Source organism: Alternaria arborescens (genome assembly GCF_004154835.1).
Source record: "Alternaria arborescens strain FERA 675 chromosome Unknown contig_15, whole genome shotgun sequence".
NCBI lineage: Eukaryota > Fungi > Ascomycota > Dothideomycetes > Pleosporales > Pleosporaceae > Alternaria > Alternaria arborescens.
The window spans coordinates 697784-721955 of NW_021167870.1; the positions used below are offsets into that span (position 1 = coordinate 697784).

Sequence of the window (24172 nt, forward strand, 5' to 3'; positions counted from 1 at the left end):
TGGAAACCCAAGTATAGTCCAGTAGATATTCCGCGTCTCTCAAGTATAAAGAAAGATTTGGGTGAAGGAATTAGTATAGCTCGATGCAAAGCCAAGCGATTGAAGTAGTTTTAAAAAGGTCGTGTATACGGCGAACTTCGCTACTAGAACGGTGTCGCCTTCGGGTTTAAGCAGCCGTAGAACGAATCTCCGTGGGTCGCGTGCCCCACAACGTAGTTCAGCATCCTCGGTGCGTCGGTGGACATTATCTCCCGGGCCGAAAGGAGAAGCGACTCGATGCGATTAATGATGCGGTGTGTTCTAGCTGTGGCGTCGAAGCTTGTTGATATTTTAACTGCTGACGAGTTGAGATGACGTCAAGGGTTGCTGATTTCCGGCGCTACTGTCGCGTCGAGTAGAGATATATCCGGCGTCGCGACTCCAGTTCCCAGACCGAGCTCCAGAAAATTTCGAGTTCTGCATGTTTCAACATCTGCAGTGTCCATCAGCAACGCGATTAATCATCTGGTTAGCCTGAGAGTAGTAACGGCGAGTGGGAAGGTGTTTCGCATTCCTTGACTGACTGCATAGCATACATTTTCATGGCGTTTTGTGTACAGCTAAGTGCTACTGAAACATTCAGTTGACGACCACCAAAGGGCGCGGCGTCAACTTCGTGCCGTGGCTGAACAGGTTGTCAGGGTCGTACTTGTGCTTGAGCTCCTCAAGTCGCTTGACGTTTGCGCCGAAAATCTCGTTCGCCTCAACATCAGCGGAAGCATAGTTGCCGTACTGAGCCACGCCGCCATCCTTTGACCGGTCTGCAGCAGTTACTGAGGCTTTCTTGAGAAGATTTCGTGAAAATGTACGAATCTCACCGTCGAGTGAGGGCTCGAACCTGTGCGTTCATTAGAATTGAGCTCCATAAAGCGCTGTACCAACTCACCATTTCATCATCACCGCGACATTGTAGTAATCGCCACGGTTCGAGAACGCCATCTTATCGTTGGAAACCTCTATGACCTTCTGGTAAGGAACAGCTTCGAAGAGTATCATGCTTTCGTTCATTCGTTCGTGCGAAGCTACAAAAGCGTTGAACTCTGCATGAAGTTGCACAGCGAAGCTTGAGTCAATTGGGAGCTTGAAAGCACCTCCACCGAAAAGCTTGCGCCCGTCGAATCCGGCTCCCTGATTAAGAAGGCTATTCAGCTGTGGGTAAGGTATCATGGCAGTCATGTTGGCTACAGGGCCAAGTTCAAACAGGTCAGCGAAGAAAGCTTTTCCTTCTTCCTCAGTGCCGTTATGGAAGATCTGGCAAAGTACGACAGGTGCATTCGCGGGCGGTGGAGCGGAGAAACCCATGAGCATGGCTTGGTTGCCGTCATTTGTAGTGTGGAACTTGTTCAGGAACTCAACGATCTGCGGTATTTTGTCCGGAAGGAAGACCAAAGGTCCTGCAAAGACAGAATTCTTCTGTGCATAGCCCTGGAACGTGAATGCCGTTGCTACGCCAAAGTTCTGGCCTGCGCCTCGCACAGCCCAATAGAGGTCGGGATTCGAATTCGCTGATGCGACGACTTGCTCACCAGATGCGAGGACCATGTCAACGGACAAGAGGTTATCTAGGTGATATCAGTTGTGTAAGCTTCGCCGGTTGATTAGATATAGGAGAACATACCAATCGTCAAGCCGTACTTTCCAGTGAGATAACCATAGCCTCCTCCTAGTGTCAAACCTCCTACACCAGTATGGTTAACCGTACCTCCGACAGTCGCAAGACCGAACTTGGCAGCTTCAACATCAACGTCTTCCCATATAGTTCCTCCTTCAGCTTTGATAGTTTTGGCATCCACGTCAACTGTCACCTTGCGCATCTTAGAAAGATCGATGACGATGCCATCCTCGATAGATGCAGCTCCAGAAGTGCTGTGACCTCCTCCTGTAACGAAGGAGTCAATTTGTGCTTCATGCGCGTCTGTTACATGGGCATTCTTACCTCGGACTGTGAACGGAATGCTGTGCTCGCGTATCTGAGCTAAAGTTGCGGAAACGTCATCCGCAGACCGAACTCTGATTACAGCAGCCTTTCCTTGTATAAGTGCAATGCTCCGATATAGACTCGACCTTGCAGGTAAGTGTAATCAGGTAAACTCACAGCTCGTTTGATGCAGTGCTCACTCCACCTTTCGATGCTCTTCTCGTACTCTTCGCCATCACCTGGAAGTAGGACTTCAGCAGTCGTATCCTTTAGCAGCTCTTTTAGCGAAGGATAGTCAAATTTCCCAGATCCTGATACCATTTCGGTGGTTTGGAGGGATAGTCGGCGGAGAATGAATGAGGATGATCCCGATGAAAGCTTGTCTGTTGATTAGAAAATGGACCTGGCGTAACGTGCCGATTGAAAAAGTCCACAGTACCGGATAGGGCACTTATTGATATAATCTTGATGAGTCGTATAGAAATAGCGGGATTATATCGTGCTGGGCACAAGCTGAGTAAAGGTAAGGCTGTTGAGCGTGAGGCGCATGATGATAGCGCATGGTGGGGTACAAGCCATAGGTGGGTCGACCGAGGTCGCATCCAACGGATCGGAAGCATGACAGATGCAAAGTCTCCTCGTCGATGTTGATAAGATTACCGGGCGTCGATACGCACATTGTCCGCATTTCCGAGACATATGCCCATGGCAGATGAAGCATGATCTAGCAATTTCCCTGTGTGCTTATCGAAGGCTTTCTGGAGCCTGTACTAACGCCAGAGTATGCAGCGAACAAGCTTGGCCGAAGAAGTATCGGCCTGCGCATGGATAAGTCCCATGGTTTGACATCGAGGTCGGGCGATGTGGGGTATAGAATCAGCTGGCATATGATTGGATGGAAGTGGTGAGGGCAGCAGAGCTTAGCGTGGACCCTGGAGTGAAAGATGCGGCGAACTTTCTCTCCTCCGACGCGAGTGCATTATTCGACAACTTCCAGAGTCGCCGCTCGACCATGCTAAAGACGAGGGGCTTGCAGTCCGTTTGCGCATCATGCCGACTGAATATCGCAATTTCACGAGCGCGTAGCGCAAGATTACCAGCCCAGACACGACCCGCGCCGCGACAACTACCTTTGTTCGCCTCCAAATTTACAACGCCACAACGAGCATTCTCCACGACACTCGGAACGAGACAATTAGAGCAAGACCATGCGACAAATACGGAAGATGGGCCTTCTTCTGCGACCGAAGCGGTGAATTACGAAGTCAACGCGCGGAGGGCGAGGCAGCAATTCGGTGATACGTTACCGCGCGACCACCTGAGCGAAGAGGAATACACGATATACAAGAGACTGTACGGCCCAGCAATTTTCGTGGATCCTGCCGTAGACATAGAAGAACTTGGTGGTATAGCTGAGGAGGAAATTATTGAGCAAGAACGACCTGATGGTTCTACTGTCTTATTAAGGAAGGGAAAGGATGGCGAGCTTGAAGAGATTGAGCTCGTCGAAGAAGTTGAGGTTGAGGAGGATATGGCCCCTGAAGAAGCTGAGCTGGACAAAGAAACCATGACACCAGAAGAATGGGAAGCGCGCAGAGAGAACGAGGCACAGGCGTACCACGACGAAATCTACGAGCAAAGTCGGCTGCAACAAGAGGAAGCAGAGGCCTGGGAAGATATGGAAGAAGAGCAAGAGGAAGATAATTTCATGCGTGCACATCCACTGACCATCGCCGGTCGCTTCAAGCCATCGCCCTCGACCGTCTTTCTGCCCAAAGAAACTCTCGTCGATCCTACTGCGCTGCTTCTGACACGCGCGAATCACAAACACCTTGCCGAATCTGCGAACCGCATCTTTGGCGGTCGCGGTCTGCCTTACTCGGCCAGTACAAGTCCTGCACGATTGGGCAATGAACAAAAGCCAATTCCACTGGACCCATCGCAATCGGAAATGGGCAACATCGAAGCTGATGTATACATGGCTTCCGTACAGCCAGGCACATACGCAAGCGTAATGAGCGCCATGGTCGAAGTTCGAAGGCGACTGGGAACAGGATGGCTCGAACACATGCTACAGAACAAGAAAGGTGGCACTATACTAGACGCTGGTTCTGGAGGCGTCGGTGTACTTGCCTGGCACGAGATGCTAGAGGCGGAATGGCAACGCATGCACGAAGAATCAGGAAACACGTCGCATGGTGCTACCCCGTTGGGAAAAGCGACTGTTTTGACTGCATCTGACACGCTCCGTCACCGCGCAAGCAAACTGCTGGACAACACTACGTTCATTCCGCGACTACCAGAGACAGTGACAGCGGCGGACGAGGGTAACACGCAGCAACCGCGCAAGTACTATGATGTCATCATTGCACCACACACGCTCTGGCCTATTAGGCAAGATTATCTGCGCAGGGAACAAGTTGAGAAATACTGGTCCCTATTAAATCCCAAGGGTGGTGTTCTGATTCTCATTGAGAAGGGCCTCCCACGAGGATTTGAAGTCGTAGCCGCTGCCCGTTCATACCTTCTGAACAAGCACATCTCCTCTCCTGGCTCAGAAAATATCGAGACGCTACTTGAATCCCAGGTCTCAAAACCTGATCAAGACACCAGGTTCACTGAGAAAGAGACGGGAATGATTGTTGCGCCATGCACCAACCACAACTCATGCCCCATGTACCAGTCGACAGGTGTCAGCCAAGGTAGGAAAGACTTTTGTTTCTTCAGCCAGCGCTATATTCGACCTCCGTACCTCCAACGCATCTTGAATGCAAAGGACAAGAACCACGAGGATGTGCAGTTCAGCTACCTGGCTGTCCAGCGTGGACGTGATCAACGCCTTCCACAACACGACGTCCTGGGCAAAGGGTTCGTGCAAGGCGAGGCCTCTACCGCTGCCGCATTTGAGGGACACGAGTGGCGCGCACCGTCGAACCCAGAAACCGAAGAGCCCGTCATGACCTCGACCGCCGACGTAAATCCACTCACCCTACCACGTCTGGTTCTCCCTGCGCTGAAGCGACGAGGTCACATCATTCTAGACGTCTGTACACCAGCTGGTACGCTTGAGCGCTGGACTGTTCCCCGATCCTTTAGCAAACAAGCCTACCGTGACGCGCGAAAAGTCCGCTGGGGTGACCTCTGGGCTCTCGGCGCAAAAACACGCATTCCACGCAACGTTCGTCTAGGCCGACCTACCGACGAGTTCGACAAGAAGGGCAGAAAGGTCAAGAAGGCAAAGCAAGTCACCATCGAAATCGGTGTTGGCGAGAGAGACGGAAGGACTGTGGAGGAAGGTCCTGCAAAGGTGCTTGGCCAGGGCGGAAGGATGTTGGTTGGTGATCGTGATGGACGGTATACTGCGGATCGCAAGATTCGGGGTAGCAAGGGAAGAAAGGGGAGGAAGAAGAGGGTTGATCATGATGGTTATGACTTGGACGACATGTAAATGGTTTTGTATGAGTATGAGTGGAAGTATATTGTATGATATGGTCGACACCCTATGTTTAGCTGGGCTAACTTTGGAACTGAGTTCCTTTCGTCTCACCTCCCGGGTTGGACATGAGCTCATGCAAAACAAAACAAACAGAAAATGAAAAGAAAGCACGTTCGAGCTCAGTCATCACAGCAGTCCCCAGAGGGGGAAAACCGCGCAGGTTCGTAATAGTAACACTCAAGGAGTCTAAAACTTGACGTACCCCTTGTCCTTGACAAAAGTAGCCAACCAGGGTACATCATCCGATTCCCGCTGTGCCAACGAGGCATAGAACTCTCCATGCGCAGGTCCATCTACACCTTTGACCATGGGCGTACCATCAGGCTCTCGTTGATCCGCGTAGAAAAAACTAAGAATTCCTCGCAATTAGCATTCGATTCAAAGTTCAGATCCCCAAGTCCCCCTCCCCAAAGAAAAACAAGAGGAAAGGGAAAGAAACAAAGAAAAAAAAAACTCACCGATACCTTCGATCCCGATACGTAGCATCCGCCAGTCCAACCCAATGTGCACTCGCACTCTTCCCCACCCCCAGCGTCAGAAACAACGGAACAGGCATGATGGTCTGATTCAGCGTATTCCCCGTGTAAATAAACGTCCTGTTGCTCTTCGCTCCTTCGCCATCACCACCCAGTTCTCCATCCCACGCTCTCACCGCTTCCATAGCAGCAACATACGGACTCACCGTATTCACATTAAGATCGTTAACAAACTGGTCCTGCGGCACAGATAGTACGTTGCCTTCCACAGGCGGCGGCGTCAGCGCCGATGCATTCCAGATGACGACGCTGGGGGCGACTCCATATTCTCGACGCACGGCGGCGAAGAGACTGGGGATGCAGGAGGGGGAGGAGAAGTCGGCGGCTAGGGAGAGCGTGCCGTTGGTGGGGTTGAGCGTGTTGGTGCCGGAGCGCGAGGCGGTTGCGATGCGGTAGTTTAGTGCGGTGAGGGAGGTGGTTAGGGCTGTGCCTACGTTGGGGCCTGAGCCGAGGATTAGGGCGATGGGGGTGGTGGACATGGCTTTGTGGGGAAAGTGGGAGGTAGGGTGAGTGGTTGGTTTCAAGTCGAGGTGTTGTAGGTAGATAGTGTTGAGAGGTGAGTGTATTTGTATAAAGATTTGAATGAGGTTGATGGTATTTGGAAGTATTTTATTCTTTTGTGCTGATACTCATATTCATATCAAAGACACATTTCTACATGTCCGCTCGTCTTACACAGATTCCCCCTCACTACATAGATGTATGTCAGCAAGATAACTCCGGCCTGTCTATCCTATATCCTTGCCGTTTACCAATCGTCGCGTAGACACGACCTGTATTGGAAATCGGAAAGACGAATCAGGAAAGAGGATAGAGAGTACGTGCATGAGAGGTACTGAATAAGGATGCCAAGTACAAGTTAGGCAAGCCATGCACGTTTACCAATCAACACCGCTCGACGAGTCGCGATGTCCGGGGGCCGCAAGGTCCGCGTCTTTGCTTACGTTGGAAACTCCAACGGAATCACACCGCGCACCATGCTTGGTGTAAGGATGAGCAAGAAACGCTGATTCAAGGTAATGAATTAATGTGATATGCATATTGAGGAGTATGTCGAGTGTTAACATAAGGCTATATACATCCGACGCCATTCCTCCGACCAACACGTTTCCAACCCAATGCAGATCCGTCTTGCTATACTCCATACAAAGTAAAATGGGTATATCCTCCTTCCTGGCATGTGACACCAGTACTGATGCTCAAACGAAGGAAAAAGTAGTAGTAACGCCAGTAAACCGAAGAAAAAGCGCTCAACTGACGCCATGCAATGCAGTACAACAAAGGAAAATAGATGAATGAAATGTGTAACGAAAATGATCAAATCATCAAGCCAGCACCAAGGCCAACTGCGCTCAAGCCTGTCTCACGGCTATCCTCGCTCGGTCGACGCTTTCCCATCGTCTCCAGTTGGCGCGCAGCGTCAACTTTGGTTTGCGACATGCCAGACGGCGATGGTGGGCCTGACGGGCCCGTAGCATCACTTGTCGACTTTGAGCGAACAGGGCCAAGGTCTTCGCCAAAAGTGATGGAAGTGATGGAATCATCGCTGACACCACGAAGAGGCGAGCTGGGCCTTTCCGGCAAGATAGTCGTAGATACAGTCTTGTCTGCAGTGGCCGTAGGAGAGTTGTGATCCGTTGCAATCCTCGCAGGGCGTCTAGATTTCGCAAAGCCGTGTACGTCGTAACGAGGTGGGTGCGGGGTATAGTCGACGAGCATGTGAGCCTTGACGCTAATGCGGAAGCGTTGGCCTTTGCCAAACACCACATCGCTGACACGTGGAGAAGAAGCAAGCAACACCGGGGCGCAACGGCGACGGTAACGCAGGGTCTGCGCAAATGAAGGCCGTGGCGCACACGTGGACTTGGGATCAAACGATAAGCCACTTTCAGGACGCTCATCGTCGCCTTGCTCGTACTCGTGCGAAGAGACGCGAGCTAGCGAATCTCTCGCAATTCGGGTGGGAAAGCGGACATCCTCCGGGTCGAAATCGTCAAGTTCTAGATCAGCCGTGGGACCTGTGTGGCTGATACCTGGTTCCCGGGTCCCAGCCAGATGTGGATAAAGCTGGCGGATAATCTGCTCCTGTTGTGCAATGATGCGTCGACCGGCTTCTAGACTTGTCAGGCTCTCGAGGTTCTCTCCAAACTGCGCGTTTTCCAAGATGCGTTGTCGTCTGCCCCTGCGAGGAAGACTTCGGTAGCGGGGCTCACTCCGGTCTTCTAGAGGTGAACTGATGTCGATGGCGGCGCAAAACGATTCTACCCAGTCGAGCATGCTTTCCTCGGTCGATGGACAAAACAGAAATTGCTCAAATTCCAGGCGCAGCCGGATGGCATGTTCTCGTACAGGCTCGAAAAGGTGTGGATCCGTCTCGTATAGTTTGGGTCGAGCAACAGCGGGAACCAAGTGCGCAAAAGGGGATTTTGGTGTCAGCGATGTCTTTTTGAAATCGGATGCCACGCCGACTTCAGCGTGCTGTAAAGAATAGGTTCGTATTAATCGTCCTGCGCATGGCTCCTTGCTTTTGCTGAGGAGTCCCGGGTACTTTACGCGGTGTATGCTCAATTGCGTGCCCCGAAGTATGGCGTAAACATCGTTCCACTCACGATGTCCCGAAACTTGGAATGGTGATGAGAGCTCTTGCTTTACCCCAACAAGCCCCTCTATGTGAACTGTGCAGGTGTATGGCGGGGGTAATTGTGTGCTGCGGACTGCCTCCTTCTCTGTCCTCGTCCTCTCATCGAGAATGCGGCGGGTCTGGGGATCAATGGCTCGGGCGTACGAAGGCGGTGACCCAATGGGAAGTTGCGCATGAGTGTGGTAAGTGTTATGGTATCCATATGTCGATGTTGCTGGCGACGGATTTGTCGACCGAGGTCGTGTTGTTCGTCTTTGAGACGTGTGTCGAGTAGTAGACTCCATTATCGAAGGCTGCTGATGTGGGGGTGAATTGATGCAGGCGTCTGCAGGGGAAATTCGACGAGATGGGCACAGGTTTTAGTAAAGGTGTTCGATCGCCAGAGTCGTATTTGGAAGCGACGGCGTGCGATGGGAAAGCAATTCGTGGAGCTATCGAGATCGAGAAGACGCCATTGACGGGTGGCTTGCGGTAGTGGTTTGACGACGGAATCCCCGGACTGGACGTGTAACAGTGGTTTGTTCTCGCCAGCAAAAAGCAAGTCGAACAAACGAACAAAGCCTGATGTCGCTGTAGAGATGACGCGAAAGAGATGGTGGGCGACGCGTTGGGTATATCAGGAAGTTTGCAACAGGGGTGCGCCTGCTGTTAAATGAAATGCGGATGTCACCGAGGAAGGTGCGACCGGCGTACGACGGTGAGAGGGTGCGAACGACAGTGCGCAAGTGCGCGAATGGACGCTGACGGAGTAGATAACTGCACGGCGAGGCAAGCTCTTAGCGGGCACCCACGGCGCGGTGGCATGATAGAGTTAAGCAGCATCACTTGTTGCTATCAGCTGCCCTGCAGTTGTTGGTACTGCAAGGGTCTCCCCTCACAGTCTATTCGTGTTCCAGAACCCGCAAACAGGCCCTAGAAGAGGGCCCATCCGCCTCTTTCAGCATAGCTGACCCCTACCCCTCTGCAAGCGATCCGTCGTCCGCATGCCACTGTGTGCCGCGCTCCACTGAGTCCACAGAGTCCACTCCACCCTGCGTGCTTTTTTGCTTCAGCTGAGTATTCCGCGCACCTTTCCCCGAGCCTAGAATGGCGACACCACCACGTTTCTGCTTCTTCCACATCAGCCTGACCGGCTGGTCTCCACCAGCATGACACGCCGCGGTCCCTTGCACCGCACATAGGGCCCCCTCCGCCGAGTCAGCATCGGGCGCTAAGTCAATTTTTATTTGGGTTCGAGACATGACGGGCAGTGAGCTGCGTCCTCCAGCGCTGCGCCTTATGCTATCTGCTTGTCTAGGGGTCCAGAAGACTAGTTTCGCTGCTGCATGCACAGTCATAACATGTGTTCACGCGTGCGTGGAACCTTGGAGGTCTTCCCGTCCTGATGATCACCTATCCGCTATCCCACGGCTCGGGTTCGCGGTACGCTGGCGCAGGCGGCACGCGTTCGGCGCTTATCTTTGACTTTTATACCTCGGCCAGGCTCGCCTTGTGGCCTATCCTGACCGACACTCTCAGCACACCCTGATCGTCAGCTCCAGGTTTCACAATCTGTCTCTCCACGCTGATTATCTTCTTTTCTTCCTCGCCATAAATCAATACGCTCTTCCCGTCTTTCCCGTCATATTTCCGTCATTTTCACGTCACCCACAAGGGAATACTACTGTCGCAGCGCCAAACACTATTTCGATAAGCGATCCCATGGTACCGTTAGTTTTAAGTCAGGAACCAACGACTATCGTAAACTAAACAATCTTTCTAACCACGACTACGCCTTGCACATCGGAAACATGGCAGGTACAAGTGCATAAGCTACAGGTATTTGAGAAACAAGGCTATCAAAAACCACGTTCCTACGTCATCTCGTACGACGATAGTGAAGAAGTTGGGTCCGGTTGCTATTCACGCAGCCGTTAGATCTCACATCAGCGCGTTAGTACCACGATCGCTCTCCGTGAACACCAGCTCATCGGAATGTCCCGCTTTGGACCTACTTGAAACAAGTCTACGAAGGGTAGAACTTGATTTTGTCGTAGCAAGGCCTTGCAGTTACCATGTTTGCCGTCCGGCTATTGGAAGATGCCATCGTCCCAATAGCCAGTACGGTAGCATCGGTCTTATCGAATATGTCGAACTTGATACAGTTGTGTTTCAGGGGTTTGCTCGAAAAGACCATATACGTCAAGCTGTCGCGAGGATTGTTGTGCGTGGATGAAGCCGTGTAGACACCTTGGTCACCCGCCTGCCGCAGATAAGTACCCATGTCCCGACCGTTGTTCACACTTTTGAATCCGAGTATCGTGTACGGAGGAGACGAAATGCTTGACCTCGTCATTCTCGTCACCAGCGATGGTGAACACAAAGTCTTGACCACCGCTGCTGGATGTTTGTCATGCTGGCGTCTTCCAGCCAAAGTCTCCGCTTTGATATGAAATCGGACATATGGCACTTTTCCGTGATGCAGAATCATCACTTAGGACGAGCATCTGCAGATGAAAAGGTCATAGAGCACATGATCCTGTTTCATGATCGGAGGAATATGCTTGCAGCTGAAAAGGTTATGCTGACTTTCCTTCACATTGTTTTCGACCATCGCTCGAACTGTGAGTCCATTCTATCAATGAATCGCAAGTATTTATCATGCATTGCAGCAACGAGGTAGAGACGCTTTGAGGGGTTTCGCGAATATTGATGCATTGCATCTGATTCGCTGGAGATGTTTAATCGGTCAGTATGCACTGCCCCGCAACTTCAGCCGCGCTTCGCCAGCTGCCTGATCCTCCAAACTTCCAGCCTCCAGTCATCCTTTCTAACTTATCTTTCACCAAGTTTGTTTGTCTTTCCTGCATGAAATCCATCCATCCGTCTATATGATCGTTGTTGCCCAATAGATACGAGGTCGCCGGCTTCTCTTCGTTGGTGGAGTTCTGCCTGTTGGAACAGGTAACCGAGAACGATGAAATGGCACATGCCCCCCGGCGGAAGGAATGACCAGGCTCGACCAACCTGCTTCGGTTACGGTCAATTTCAGATACCAGACCGCTCAGGAAGCGACAGGCTATGCTCTACTTGTATGAGCCTTGGCCATCTGGAGAGCACGCTATGGGATAGCATCAACAACTTCCACGAGGTCATTGTGAAACACCACCACTCGGTTAACGCGCTAGTAGAGAGTGCATGTGGAGGCTGTCACTTTTGCGGATTATTGTTGATGGAGTGGGAGTCAAGATTTTACTTGTGTCAAGAGCCTGGGGGCGGATGGGTTGGTGAATCGGGTACTGATGCGGCTTCCTTAGATGGCGACATCAAACTCAAAATTGAGAGGGTAAAGAAGACAGACCGCTTCCGTGGTTTCGAAGCAGAAGAAATCCAAATCGCGATATTATGTGGCGATTTGCCGCCTGGTATTCTTCGACAACTGATATGTACACCTATGGAAAGTGAGCGCTCTTTATTCTCACTACATCCCCAGCTTCTCACGGTTAATCAATGATACAGTCAATCTCCAAGCACTTCCAGAAGCATGTCTTCCTACTGGTAGCGATACTAGTACTGGCTCGTCGGCAAGTTTATCCAGGATCAAGGCCTGGCTGGACATATGTACATCTTCACATCCAGCGTGTTCCCAGGCCGATTGTCAACCTCCACCCCTACCAACAAGAGTGATAGCAGTGGGGCAGAAAGGATCTAGCAGGTGCCGTCTTGTTTCTGGAAAAGAGAAGAATAGTCACTACGCTACCTTAAGCCACTGCTGGGGAGATCCCGACCATCGACCGTTGTCGACAACGGATCAGACTTTTGCTTGCCGACAGCAAGGCATCGAGGACGAAGAATTGCCGAAAACGTTTCAACACGCTGTTCAAGTCTGCAGGGAAATAGGCATAGAATACTTATGGATCGATTCTTTATGCATTATCCAAGAGCAAGAATCGAAAGAAGACTGGGCAAAAGAAGCGCCAAAAATGGGACACGTGTACGGCAACTCGAGGTTGACCATCTGCGCAGCAGCAGAAGCAGACTCCACTCGGGGATGTTTCCAAGAGCGCCATGGTCTATTCTTTTGGCCTTGTCCAGTTGTCATGTTCGGACAAGCATGCTACGTTTTTCGAGACCCAACGTTCGAGGAAAGTCATTATGGCGACCCAGGAGACCTTGCCCGGAGGAATCCTTTGTTTCTAAGAGCCTGGGTCCTTCAGGAACAGGCCTTGTCTCGCCGCTCAATCGTGTTCTCGAAAAACCAACTCGTCTGGCGTTGCCCAACACTGTCGACCAATGAAAAATATCCGCTGGGAATGCCGCATAGGCCGAGCATATTAACTGACAATTTTCGTCTTCTCCACTGCATAATCAACGGCATAACATCATTGATACCGAAAAGCCTACCTGTCGACATCTATACCTGTTGGCACAAAATTGTAGAAGACTTTACATCTCGAAGTCTGACATACAATGAAGATAGGCTACCTGCGATAGCTGGAATCGCACAGAGATTTGGAATGATAGCAAATGATAGCTACCACGCAGGATTGTGGAGGCGCGATATGATCCGTGGTCTCCTGTGGGTTGTAGCTGACACCGTGGAGATGGTAATCAGATTAGCTACTGCACCGTCGTGGTCATGGGCTTCAGTCAATTGGGGAGTGAATTACCATGGTGTTCCATACGGCAGGGGTAACATGCACTGTATGCAATTGTCTCCACTGATCGATGTCCTTGACATTTTGGATCCAACAACCTGTGGGGATCATCCGTTTGGGGCAACGTCGAAAGCATCATTGAGGTTGTCTGGCATTTTGTTGAAAGTGGTGAAAGATGGGCACTCAGACTCCGGGTCAGCTCTGGCTGGAAACGGAACCTACTTTCGGAGTCAGCTTGACGCCTTAGATCTCGACGTCTGGGATTCCGATCGACCAACTTTGGTTTGTCTACCCGTATGCGTACACCATGGTACTGGTTGGACTAGCGATAGCGATAGTAAGATGTACAAAACGTCATGGGAAAGATCACTGAAGACAGGGCAAGACAAGTTCGGGCATCACAATGAGATAGACTGTTTGGTCCTACAGCCTGTCGAAGGAGAACAAGACACGTACAGCCGCATAGGGCTGTGTGTTTTCTCTGGGAGTAAGGGCGGGAACAAAAATGAGAGAATCAAGATAGCTGAGATTAGCAGGATGGCCTTTGAAGAACATAGATCGTCCCTGACTATCGTCTGATTGTCCTCGATTTCGCACATATGCAGTACACCCAAAAATTTCTTTGATCTTACCGTCTCATAGAATATCAATACAAATACGGTAGATATGACGCAGAGACACTGGAGAAGCTGTTGAAGGAGACACATTCTGTCTCACTCTTCCCAATGTAAATGAGGACGCTCTGCTTTGAACTCTTAGGTTGTTTCTTAATTCCACATGTCTCGGCGCCGTTCAGTTCGTCAAGTTCTTTATCGCTGCGGTTCAGGCCCTTGGCTGTGATGAGGGTGTCGAGAATGTACAGTGATCACACGGCTCTAAAGAGAAGGCGGAAATCGTCAGAGTGATGCTCATCTCAAGGTGCTTGGACGGTCGCGAGGATAGATCTGAGCACTTCAAGACAGTCGCAAATACCAACGGATATCTCGCGTCTCGAAGCAATCATTAGCTAGAAGAGTGGACCGGTAGTAGAGCGTCGTTTTCACCATCTTCGTATCGTCATTGCTGTACAGGAAGTCGGTGGCGATGCGCTTGTTGCACCGGCCTTAAGAGCAGGATGAGACGCTCAACTTCCAAAAATGTTAGTAGAACGTTCTTCTGCTTGACAATAGGTATGTAGTACGGTCTTGGTCTTGCGTAGAGTGACTGCGATGCGCTCCAAATGGTAATTGTATTCTGCTGTGATGGCATCTATAAACCTCATGATGCACATCTGATTCTTGAAGTCGAATGTCTTCGATGATGTTAACATTTTGACAAAAGAAGGAAACAACTGTCGAATAGATGAGCTAGAAAAGAGCAAAAAGAGAGCAAAAATGAAAAGGGCCGAACCGGAGTCGAACCGGTGACTTCGGGAAGGCGGTTTTTGGTTGAACTGCAGTCCTACACTCTACCACTGAGTTACCGGCCCATCTGATGATCGATGAAAACCTCTCAACGTTGCCAGTATATATACTCGACATTGTATAAGCTCATGACTAATCGTATCCCAAATGCTCAAGCGGATGTCTCGCAACGTGTCGTATGCATGTGTCCCGTGTTCAAGTGGGGTCCTACCCACATCATGTTTTCAGCACTGTCGCGAGAGCCACGATAACACGTCGCCTACTATTCTGGTCCATAGGTGTTGTGGCCTAGAACACACGTTGGGATAAAGACAAATTACCAAGTCTTTGTGGTAGGCACACCTTTACACGGTCCTCGTATATTTTGTTAGCATCTTCTCCGTAGTACTGTGAAAATGCTCTATTCCACATCAAATCCATAGTCCGCGGTGGCACTTGAGAAAACAAGAACGATCTTATTTGATCTTCTAGCCTTTCCATTTTCGCTACTAGTATATCCATTATCACTTCGTGAATATACATGAATATCAATTGAGACTCTTCATCCTAGCAAATGCATCAGCAACTCCCACCAGCCCTTGCACACCGAGCTCCTCGCTCCCCAGTACATTTTCCTCTTGGTCGCGACCCAGCATGCCCCCATCCCCCATGAACTCGTAATAATCATTCGCCGCATCCATCAACTCGCCCCACACGGGCCAAAGTGCTCGGTAGTCTTCTTTGGAGATGCGTGCGCATCTGACCTCGATGCCGTGCGCCTCTGCATAACAATGCACCATCTTCTTCCACGACATCTTCTCCGCAAAACCTGCCACAGTCTTGGCTGGCAGCGTCTTCTCTGGGTGATCGAGGATAGCTTTTGCGAAAAGGCCTATGTTCACCTTTTCGCAACCGAGTAGCGGTATAGTGACTGAGGGTGGCATGCTGATGACCTGAAGATGGACTTCACTGCCGTCTGCAGTGTGTATTTCGCTGGGCTTGAACCACGGGTATGACATGTTACTTGCGTACCAGCCTAAGCGGAGAAACGTAGTTTTGGCCAGCAGCTCCGGTTGCTTCGTCTTGATGTATTCGTCCACGGCGTTTTTGCTCTCGAAGAACGGGACCGCGATGGTACCGCTGGTATTCTTGCGTGAGTTGGGCAAAGTCGACCATACGTAGTGGACTAGAGATTCTGTCGAGGCGGCCGCTTCTGCTAGGTTGATGCCTAGGCGTGTCTCTTTCTCCATGGCTTCTTTTATGCTCAGTGTGGGGATGTTCTCGAAGAAATTGGTTACGGCGAAGATGGCGTAGCTGCCGTCAAAGGCTACTCGGAGGGAGTTGATGTCATTGATGTCACCTTGAACAACCCCGACACCAAGAGCTCTCATGGCTAGAGCGGCAGAGCTTTCCACGTTGCGGGTGAGAGCTCGGATGGTATAACTGGGGTCCTTGAGAATCGCTCTGATGACTGAGCCACCCTGGATACCAGTGGCTCCGATGACGGTGACGATCTTGGACATGCTGAGTATAGGTGACGGGATCTGTTGTATGGATGGTATATCCAAGTACGATATTGATTGTTGAAGCGTCAAGTTGCTTTGCTGGTAATGTTCTTTTCTCTTGTGGTGAGTTTGACACATGTTGGTCAAAGGAGATGTCATGATATATATGCTCGAGACATGCTACGCGTGACATAACAGCGAGGCTGATTTGGGGACATGACGCCTAAGTGAATTTACCGTGTAATACCATTACAAAGCCACTGTTCTCCAACGAGATGACAAAGACCGCCTGATATTGTAGTGGTGATGCGGCATCTTGGCGCCAGAGTCCGCAGTGCGTGGTACAGGAGTTCAGTGGGTACTGCGGTCAAAAGTGGGTCCGTCAAATGTCAGCACCGCATTTGCAAAGTCGTCCCCCTCCGTGTGCTACCTATGCAGTCATTCGATAAGGCGATGTTACTTGGAATCCAGACAACATAATTTCACAAATTGCAGAGAATAAAAGAAAAGAAAAACAGAATAAGCAGGAGAGGTATACACAATTACTGTTCGCGAATACATGTATTATCACTCAACCATACCCTGGGTTACAACACAAGACCTCGGATCGTCGACGTCCTTCTTCTCCTCCCCTCCGCTTTACTCCCACTCCCACCATCCCTGGTATAGATATAATACATTAGGCAGACACACATCATGTCTTGACCAATTTCAAGCCAGAAGACCCAACCTTTGCCCTTCTTCCAAAATCCCTCTCTTTCCAAAGTCCACATAGTGATATGTATAAAAAAAAAAGAGACCAGAAACTCCTGGTATATATTACTCCCCCACCCCTCCCATCCCCCAACTCAGGCCGAGGTACAACCAAAGCCAAAAGAGAAAAAAAAAGCGTTTGTATGTTATGTATAATAGAAGCATAACCATTCAAACCTCCTTTTTTTTGTCCAGAAAAAAAAAGCCGCGCCTTAAACAATGCTTCGAACAGATTGAGAAATAAAAAAGAGACAACAACCAAATGTTGTATGTTGAAAGCTCCAAACATCGAGCTTGTCGCAAAGCAGCGACCTCAGCCAACCTCAACAAGGCTTCAATTCAAGGGTCGGATAAACCTTCCCCCCCTGGCCCCCGATGTGGAAAATAAAGAAATACACTTTGCGGTATTAGTAGTGAGAACCTTGGCCCAAATCATGATTCCTCCTTGTTTACGCCAACAAAACACCTCACCCATCTCTTTCTTTCTCTCTCTCTTTCTCTCTTTCACTCTCTCACCCCTCAATCAAAAGCTCCAGGCATACTCATACCCGTACCCATAGAACCCGGAATCCTCAAACTGAGTCGGTTACTGCTCTCTTCCTTCTTCCTTAGAGTAGCAGCAACCGGCGGCGGATTAGAAGATGAGCGTTGACGCTGCAGCGCCGGCTTCTCCAGCGATTTCTTCACTTCGTCCTGAAGCTGAGCTTCAGCATCTTGTTCAATCTTCTTCTCTTCCTCTATTGTTAATGAAGGTATTGGCAAGGGGGCCTCATTCTTTTCGTCGTTCCCCTTGGCTTCTTGCTCGGCGGGTGGTGGTGGAGTAGTCGAAGATCCGAGTTCCGAGGTAGCATTGTCGTCGCTCCTCGTCGAGAGGACAGTATTACCAATAGAAATCCTCTTGGCCTTGTCCTCCCCACTCTTGCTTTGAAAAGGATCGTCCTCGCTCTTCCTTCGGGGGGACTCATTTCCCATTGTTGACGCCGCCGAGCCACTCGCCGTAATATCTCTAGGCTCAAACGAGATGATACTCTCCTCCTCACTCATCCGTTCCTCGCGCTGCTGCTGCTGCTTGATATCGTCGCTTGTAAACGTAGGACTGTGTGGGCTCCCGCCGTCTCGCAAAGGAACAAAAGAAGGGACCACACCTCCACCGACTCTGGTCCAGAACATGCGCTCACGAAGTCGCACGCTCTCCTCCCAAGTAGACTTCTTCTCTTCTTCCGTCTCGGCTCGCCAGTGTCCTGCTGCTACCATGCGCAAGAAACCAATGTAATCGCATGTTGCCCTGACACGACCCAGACACCAGTCACAGAGGGGATAGCGCTGCGAATCCTCCGTGTCGGAGGGCTTGAATCGGAATTTTCGAGCGTACTGGTCGCCATTTCTTGCTTCTCCGCATAACGAGCATGGAAAGACTGGGACTCGGAACTTGGATGACGGAGCAGGGTTTGGCTCTACGACTAGAGAACCAGAAGTGATACTGTTGAGCACGGTACGGCGTGCCATCCAGGAGAGACCGGGAGCGATATCCAAACGCAGTGTAGGCTCAATGTCCTCGACTAGAGCGCGTTTGTAGAACTTTTCGTCCTTGAGGTTGGGCATACCAGCAGTGGCTACAGATTCACGAGGTGAGTTGGTGACGGAGGCAGACGACTTGGACGGTAGAGATGTGGTGGAGCTGTTGGTCAGTGAGCCAAGTCCGAGTACACTCAAACTGCTGTAGTTCCCGCTCGAAGCACGACTTGCTGGAGCCGAGGATCGTGCGCTGGTCTTGAGCATGTCTTGGAATTCCTTGAAAGCGGTGAGGTCAGACCGTAGCACGGGATGGATTAGGTGGGAAAAATGGAGCGGGTGATCAGGGGTGATCTCATCGGTTCCCGGGGTACTAGGCGTGAGGTTCATGGCCTCGAACAATTTGCTCATCTTGTCCGCCGGGGTGATGCCTGGTGTTGAAGGAGCGGTGTTTGTTGTGAGAATGTGGCTTTCATTATCGTCTCCATGGGAGCTCATCTTCTCCACGACGCCTTTGAGATCCTGTAGTTGGTCTTGGAGGGAGTGTTGGAGCACTTCGGCATCGCCTAGCTGTTGCTTGAGTTGCTCGCCGCGTTTCTCAGAAGCCTCGGTCTCCTTGCGAGCAGCCGCGACCATGACATTAGCCTCCTCGAAGAGGGCAGCTGTCAGAGCCTCGACCTCGCTGTCAGTCTTTCGCTTTGCAGCCTCTGCCTGAGCCCGTCGCTTGCGCTCCTCGTGCAGTTCACTGGACAACTGCTTCTCCATCTTATCATAGACGATCTTGTCCACTAGCAGCCCTTTTGAAACCTTGTCCTCGTGCTCCCTGACCTGGGCCTCCAACTGCGCCAGCTTCTCTCTTGCGGCTTCCAGCTCGTGCCTCGTTTGCTGCAGTGAATCGTCGAGCATGGTGGAGTGGTTGATGGCGTTGATGAGCTTGGTGCTGAGTGTGGAAACTTCCTGGCTGAGGTCTGGGTGAGAGTCTGTCGAGTCGTGGCGTGAAAGAGGGGGCTGCGGGGTGGCTGATCGCGGGTCGGGGATAGTATTCATGCCATCGCTTTCCGACTCCGACTGCGACTGCGAGCGGGCAGTTTTGGCGAGCTGTGGCGTAGATATGGATCGGGTAACGTGATTCTTGGGCATGGGCGACAAGGAGCGAAGGCGCGAGGGGGTCATGGTGCCTGAGCCGTGGACCCAGGGGGCCGAATGGGCTATGAAGCTGCTGGGTGCAAGTAGATTAGCAGTGCCCGGCAAGCGCCTCACTCGTCCAGCGTTGACTTACGCGTACTCGGCCATGGTATCGGGCGACGCAGACAATCTGCTATATTCTCCAGAGCATTACAAGATCAAGCGAGGTGGTGGGTGGACAAAGGAGTGACGTGACGACAGGCGCGAGGAGCGAAGTGACGAAGCGGAGCGGAGCGACGGACGAGGCGAAGCGTGCGACGACGAGGCTAGTAGGCGGCGAGTATCCAGTGTTTACACGACACACATACACACATTGATCCCTCAACAACCGCAGGTAATGACCAGGCAAAAACACAACAACAGAGAACCAAGGTGCACGGAAATCGATAACGTTAGAGAGAGAATGACTACATAGAAACGGGCAGGTGGTGGCACAGTGCAGTTACGACAGCGATTGCGCTGCACCGGAACCACGGTCGGCTCGGGCGCTTACGCTCAGATCGTCTTCTAAGCCCCGCCGCCGCCAATCAAACACCGGACATGACGACGACAGCCCAACGAGGGTCCCTTTCTCTGGCCCGTTTTCCTTTTCCTTTCAATAGTTCTTCCTGCGCTGCGCTGCGCTGCGCTGTGCTGCACCGCGCGCGCCGCCTGCACTGCCACATCCCAAGTACCGTGCCTAGACTTGTTCGTTTTGCTCTCGTTCCTCGAACCAAGTGACACATGATGATTTCGCATATTTTACTGCTTTCTTCTCTGCCTTGCTCTTCTCGTCTCTGCCACGTGCATACATCTTAAATATCCGAGAACGGCTTGTTGGCTACCCGTTGACATCATCGTGCACACAAGCCAAGCCTTGCCCGTCCCAACCCATCCCTTCTCTAGCTGATCAGCATGGAGAACTGCCAGGGCCTGTCTTTCTCTCCCGCGCTCTCTCTCTCTCTCACATCTGTTACAAACAGTCGAGAAAAACAATCTTTGATCAATATTCGTGTTCGTGTTGGGAGGTGTCAATTACTTTTTTTGGTCGTCCTCGTATCATGTCTCGTATCAGGTACGAACTTGACACATACAAGACCAAAGGCTTGACAACTGTCGCATTTGATCGTGGAAATAGCCATTGATAGTACACGCATCTCGCTTACCCAACACTGACACAACGTAAATTTATTACTCAAACAATCTCGCAATACATCTAGTGGCACACCGAAGCAGAACCATCCAAAATCACAATGTCGCCACGGCCATGCTCTATAGACATTTGCGCACGAACTGCATGTTTCACCGAGCCAACTTCAATCATGGTGCAAGGGGGATACGCATACTCCATTCTCGAGACCACTAGCTTACATCCTTCATCCCTAAAAAGGTTGCTTGTTGAACGCGACAAAAAGGAAAAAAAGGAAAAGAAAAAAAGGACTGACATTATCGCATGTAAGCCTCGCACCCCGACATGACAAGCCTCAGGAGCCCGATGGAAAATGGAGTAATAAGCCTACACAAGCCTCAACAAAGGCCAGCGATGAATTGCCCACACGCTTCCCACCCTTATGCTACCCAGATAACTCACGAAAAAAGGCCGTCTATCATGTTCCTTCCTTTCCTTGGTTTTTGCATGTTTTCTGAAATGCTGCTGCTACCCATGTTGCCGACATGATCAATGCTCTGATATCTGCCATCTTGTGTTACCGCCAAAGTGCAAAACATCAAGCCCATCATCATCGAATCGTCCAGGGTACAAGGGCCGACCGGGGTGCCCTTTGTCATGGTGCGTGCGCAACGGTGCTGGAATGACAGGAAATCAAGGACAGGACTGCTTTACAAATGTAAAAGGCCGTTTGGGTAGCCGTAGCCGAAAGGTGGGTGACGAAATCGACATGGCGCGTCTTTCGGTTCGTTCGGCATCGGGACTCGGGGAGGGCTGACGATTGTCGTCGTCTAACGACGCCCAAACCTGCTACAAGAGAAGTTCGTATTGATTCTGAATGAGTGTAGTGGTGGCTACTTCTAGGTTTTCTTGGTGCGAGAAGACGCTGGTCTGCCGCTACCAAGGCTGGGGACGTACTTTTGTTTCTTCTCTGCGGGCTTGAGAATCTGCACAGGCTGTCAGTAGGGGGTTGCTGTCATGTCGTACTGGGAAACCTACCTGGAAAGAACACAACAGACTCTCGTCGACGCTCATCATGGCACCTGCATTGTCAAATTCGCCGCAGTAGTTGGGTGCACTGAACAGTGTTACGAGCTGGCGCTTAGAGAAGAATTCGTAACCATCTTCTACAACTTGATGCGCACGGCAGATGAGGTCCATGTCGTGCTTTTGCAGGAAGCGCGAAACTACATCGGGACCAAAGGTAAAGCTGACACCTCGATCGTTCTCGCTCCATCCAGTAATGTCCTTGTCTGGGTCGGACCAAAGGAGATCGCAGAGAAGACCGCAGTCGGGAATCTATCATGGTTAGCCTGTGTACTCTACCGAGACTCACATGTCGACTGTGACATGGACTTGACTCACATCGGTGGGTCGCATGACGCGCCTAATCTGCTCCATGGAGTTGAGATCTGGGCTGAGACCGCCGTGCATGGTGAAGATCTTCTCGTCGATGATGGCGGCAATGGGCAGGCAGTTGAAGCAGTCGGTAAAAGTTTTCCACAGCTTGATGTTGTATCTTCGTTTGCACTCATCGTAGAAGCCGTAGATGCGGTTGATGGAGGCGCACTCGTGGTTGCCGCGGAGAACGAAGAAGTTCTCGGGGTACTTGATCTTGTATGCAAGCAAAAGGCATATCGTCTCGAGAGACTGTTTGCCACGGTCGACGTAGTCGCCTAGGAAGAGGTAGTTGGCCTCTGGGGGGAAGCCGCCATACTCGAAGAGCCGCAGAAGGTCGTAGTACTGGCCGTGGATATCTCCGCAAATCTGATGGGCAAAACAAGTCAGTAGGTGCTCAGAAGCCGCATCGTGGGCTTCGCAGCACTACGTGTTGTGACTGACCTTTATCGGTGCCTCGAGCTCGAGCAGAATGGGCTGTGAGATGAAGATTTCGCGCGCCTTGGTGCACAGATAGCGGATCTCCGTCTCGAGCAGCTGGACCTGCTTGCCGGGCCTGCTGCCGCGGACCTCAAGCAGACGGTCTATGATGGAGTCCAAGTCCACCTCGTTTTCGGCCATAGCTGTGGCTTGCTACTGGCGCTGGTGTAAGGTGGCTGAAGGTGCACGGGAAGACCTCGCGCGGGTGGGTGGGGAAGGGTTGCGCGTAGCACTGGCGATAATTCTCCTGCACCCTGTGCGTTAGTAGCGCTCCACGGGTCAACAACGGGCTGCAGTCCAGGTGCCGACGTACCTCTGGTCTCAACAAGTCGGCTGGGTCGGGTTGCAGGTGGTGGACGCTTATGTGCTGGTGGAGTATGGCTCAAAGCCCCTCAAAAGTGCCTGGCAGCAGAGCTGGGATCACGCGACGGGTGGGGCGGCTGCGATGTGCGCTGGTCAATTGTGCTCGTTGAGGCGATGATACCTGTGTGGGCTGCTGCTACGTTGTGGGCAGGCGAGCGCGGTGGGAGCGGGGGAGGGCGCTGAGGCGTTGTTATGGCCGGAGCCTGTCGAGTGGGATGCTGAGAGTGACTTCACCGCCTGTAACAAGCGGGCGACGGGCGTGACGAGAAAGAGACTGGCGGCTGATGACGTGCGAACTACTCGACACAAGAGACCTAGGAGGAAGCGTGAGAACTGTTACTGTACACTGACTTGTAGGCCGGGTTGGGTTGCGGTGGTGAGAAGATCGCGGCGCCTGAGTAGTTTTGCAGAGGTAGGGCAGCCTCCGTTTCAGTTAGTCTAGGGCTGGCTTGGCGCGAGGGCACAGACGCGCGTCGAGAGATTTATAAAAGGCCTCGATTCCCGCGTGCATGCAACAAGGCAAGCGAATGGCAATTCGGCTATCTAGCAAAGATATAATATACCACGGTTGCGGCACAGGTACCGGGGCGTGCCATCTTTGCACACTGCACATGACCAGGTGCAACTGCCGCCCAGCCACATCTAGTCTTCTATCGCCACACCCCCTTCAGCTGCTTGATCCATGTATAGACTCCCACCGCCCAAGTCTGGAACGAATTGCATCGACACTGGTCGACTTTTTCTAACTGATTAATGTGATTGAACATGTAGCAAGTAGTAGAAGATTTGGCCTTCTCTCGCCCCCCTAGAAACCAGCCATCAGTTCAGAGACGCAGAGTGCTGATCTCAACACCTCACGTGTCACGTACGCTCCAATCACGCACGTCGTCCGCCGTTCAATCAACATCATCTTTGTATTTATGCGAGCCTTCATCCGTAACGCACGCTTCATTATGCAATAGACCAACCATCCAACGCCCTCATCCTGCTTCCGCACCAGAACTCGAACGACGCTAACAAGCAGCAGAAACAAGGAAAAAGAAACCATGCATGCCTTGCCCACGAGAGTGAGCAATCGACCCACAATGCGCCGACATGGAAATATCATACAGAACCCATTTCGACAAGAACATGGTCGTTATGCCCCCGAAAAAAGGAATACGCAGAAATGCAACACTGC

At 51.4% G+C, this 24172-nt stretch overlaps 7 protein-coding genes across 7 annotated transcripts; 1 reads left to right on the forward strand and 6 right to left on the reverse strand.

Moving 5' to 3' along the window:
* Positions 1–618: 618 nt before the first annotated feature.
* Positions 619–2278, reverse strand: AA0111_g7073 (hypothetical protein; the record flags this gene model as incomplete). Its single annotated transcript, XM_028653367.1, has 4 exons — positions 619–877; positions 926–1601; positions 1658–2063; positions 2135–2278. 4 exons carry the CDS (start codon positions 2276–2278, stop codon positions 619–621), a joined length of 1485 nt encoding a protein of 494 aa, XP_028505525.1.
* A 691-nt stretch (positions 2279–2969) lies between these two features.
* AA0111_g7074 (hypothetical protein) lies at positions 2970–5405 on the forward strand (the record flags this gene model as incomplete). Its single annotated transcript, XM_028653368.1, has 1 exon — positions 2970–5405. The coding sequence occupies one exon, from the start codon at positions 2970–2972 to the stop codon at positions 5403–5405; it is 2436 nt and encodes an 811-aa protein (XP_028505529.1).
* A 234-nt stretch (positions 5406–5639) lies between these two features.
* Positions 5640–6468, reverse strand: AA0111_g7075 (hypothetical protein; the record flags this gene model as incomplete). The annotated part of the gene is made up of 2 exons (XM_028653369.1): positions 5640–5802; positions 5912–6468. 2 exons carry the CDS (start codon positions 6466–6468, stop codon positions 5640–5642), a joined length of 720 nt encoding a protein of 239 aa, XP_028505530.1.
* Positions 6469–7306: 838 nt separating this feature from the next.
* Positions 7307–8914, reverse strand: AA0111_g7076 (hypothetical protein; the record flags this gene model as incomplete). The annotated part of the gene is made up of 1 exon (XM_028653370.1): positions 7307–8914. The coding sequence occupies one exon, from the start codon at positions 8912–8914 to the stop codon at positions 7307–7309; it is 1608 nt and encodes a 535-aa protein (XP_028505527.1).
* Positions 8915–15197: 6283 nt separating this feature from the next.
* Positions 15198–16172, reverse strand: AA0111_g7077 (hypothetical protein; the record flags this gene model as incomplete). Its single annotated transcript, XM_028653371.1, has 1 exon — positions 15198–16172. The coding sequence occupies one exon, from the start codon at positions 16170–16172 to the stop codon at positions 15198–15200; it is 975 nt and encodes a 324-aa protein (XP_028505528.1).
* A 1254-nt stretch (positions 16173–17426) lies between these two features.
* AA0111_g7078 (hypothetical protein) lies at positions 17427–19712 on the reverse strand (the record flags this gene model as incomplete). The annotated part of the gene is made up of 2 exons (XM_028653372.1): positions 17427–19635; positions 19699–19712. 2 exons carry the CDS (start codon positions 19710–19712, stop codon positions 17427–17429), a joined length of 2223 nt encoding a protein of 740 aa, XP_028505522.1.
* A 1899-nt stretch (positions 19713–21611) lies between these two features.
* AA0111_g7079 (Serine/threonine-protein phosphatase) lies at positions 21612–22770 on the reverse strand (the record flags this gene model as incomplete). The annotated part of the gene is made up of 4 exons (XM_028653373.1): positions 21612–21698; positions 21751–22050; positions 22117–22518; positions 22594–22770. The coding sequence occupies 4 exons, from the start codon at positions 22768–22770 to the stop codon at positions 21612–21614; spliced, it is 966 nt and encodes a 321-aa protein (XP_028505523.1).
* Positions 22771–24172: the final 1402 nt, after the last annotated feature.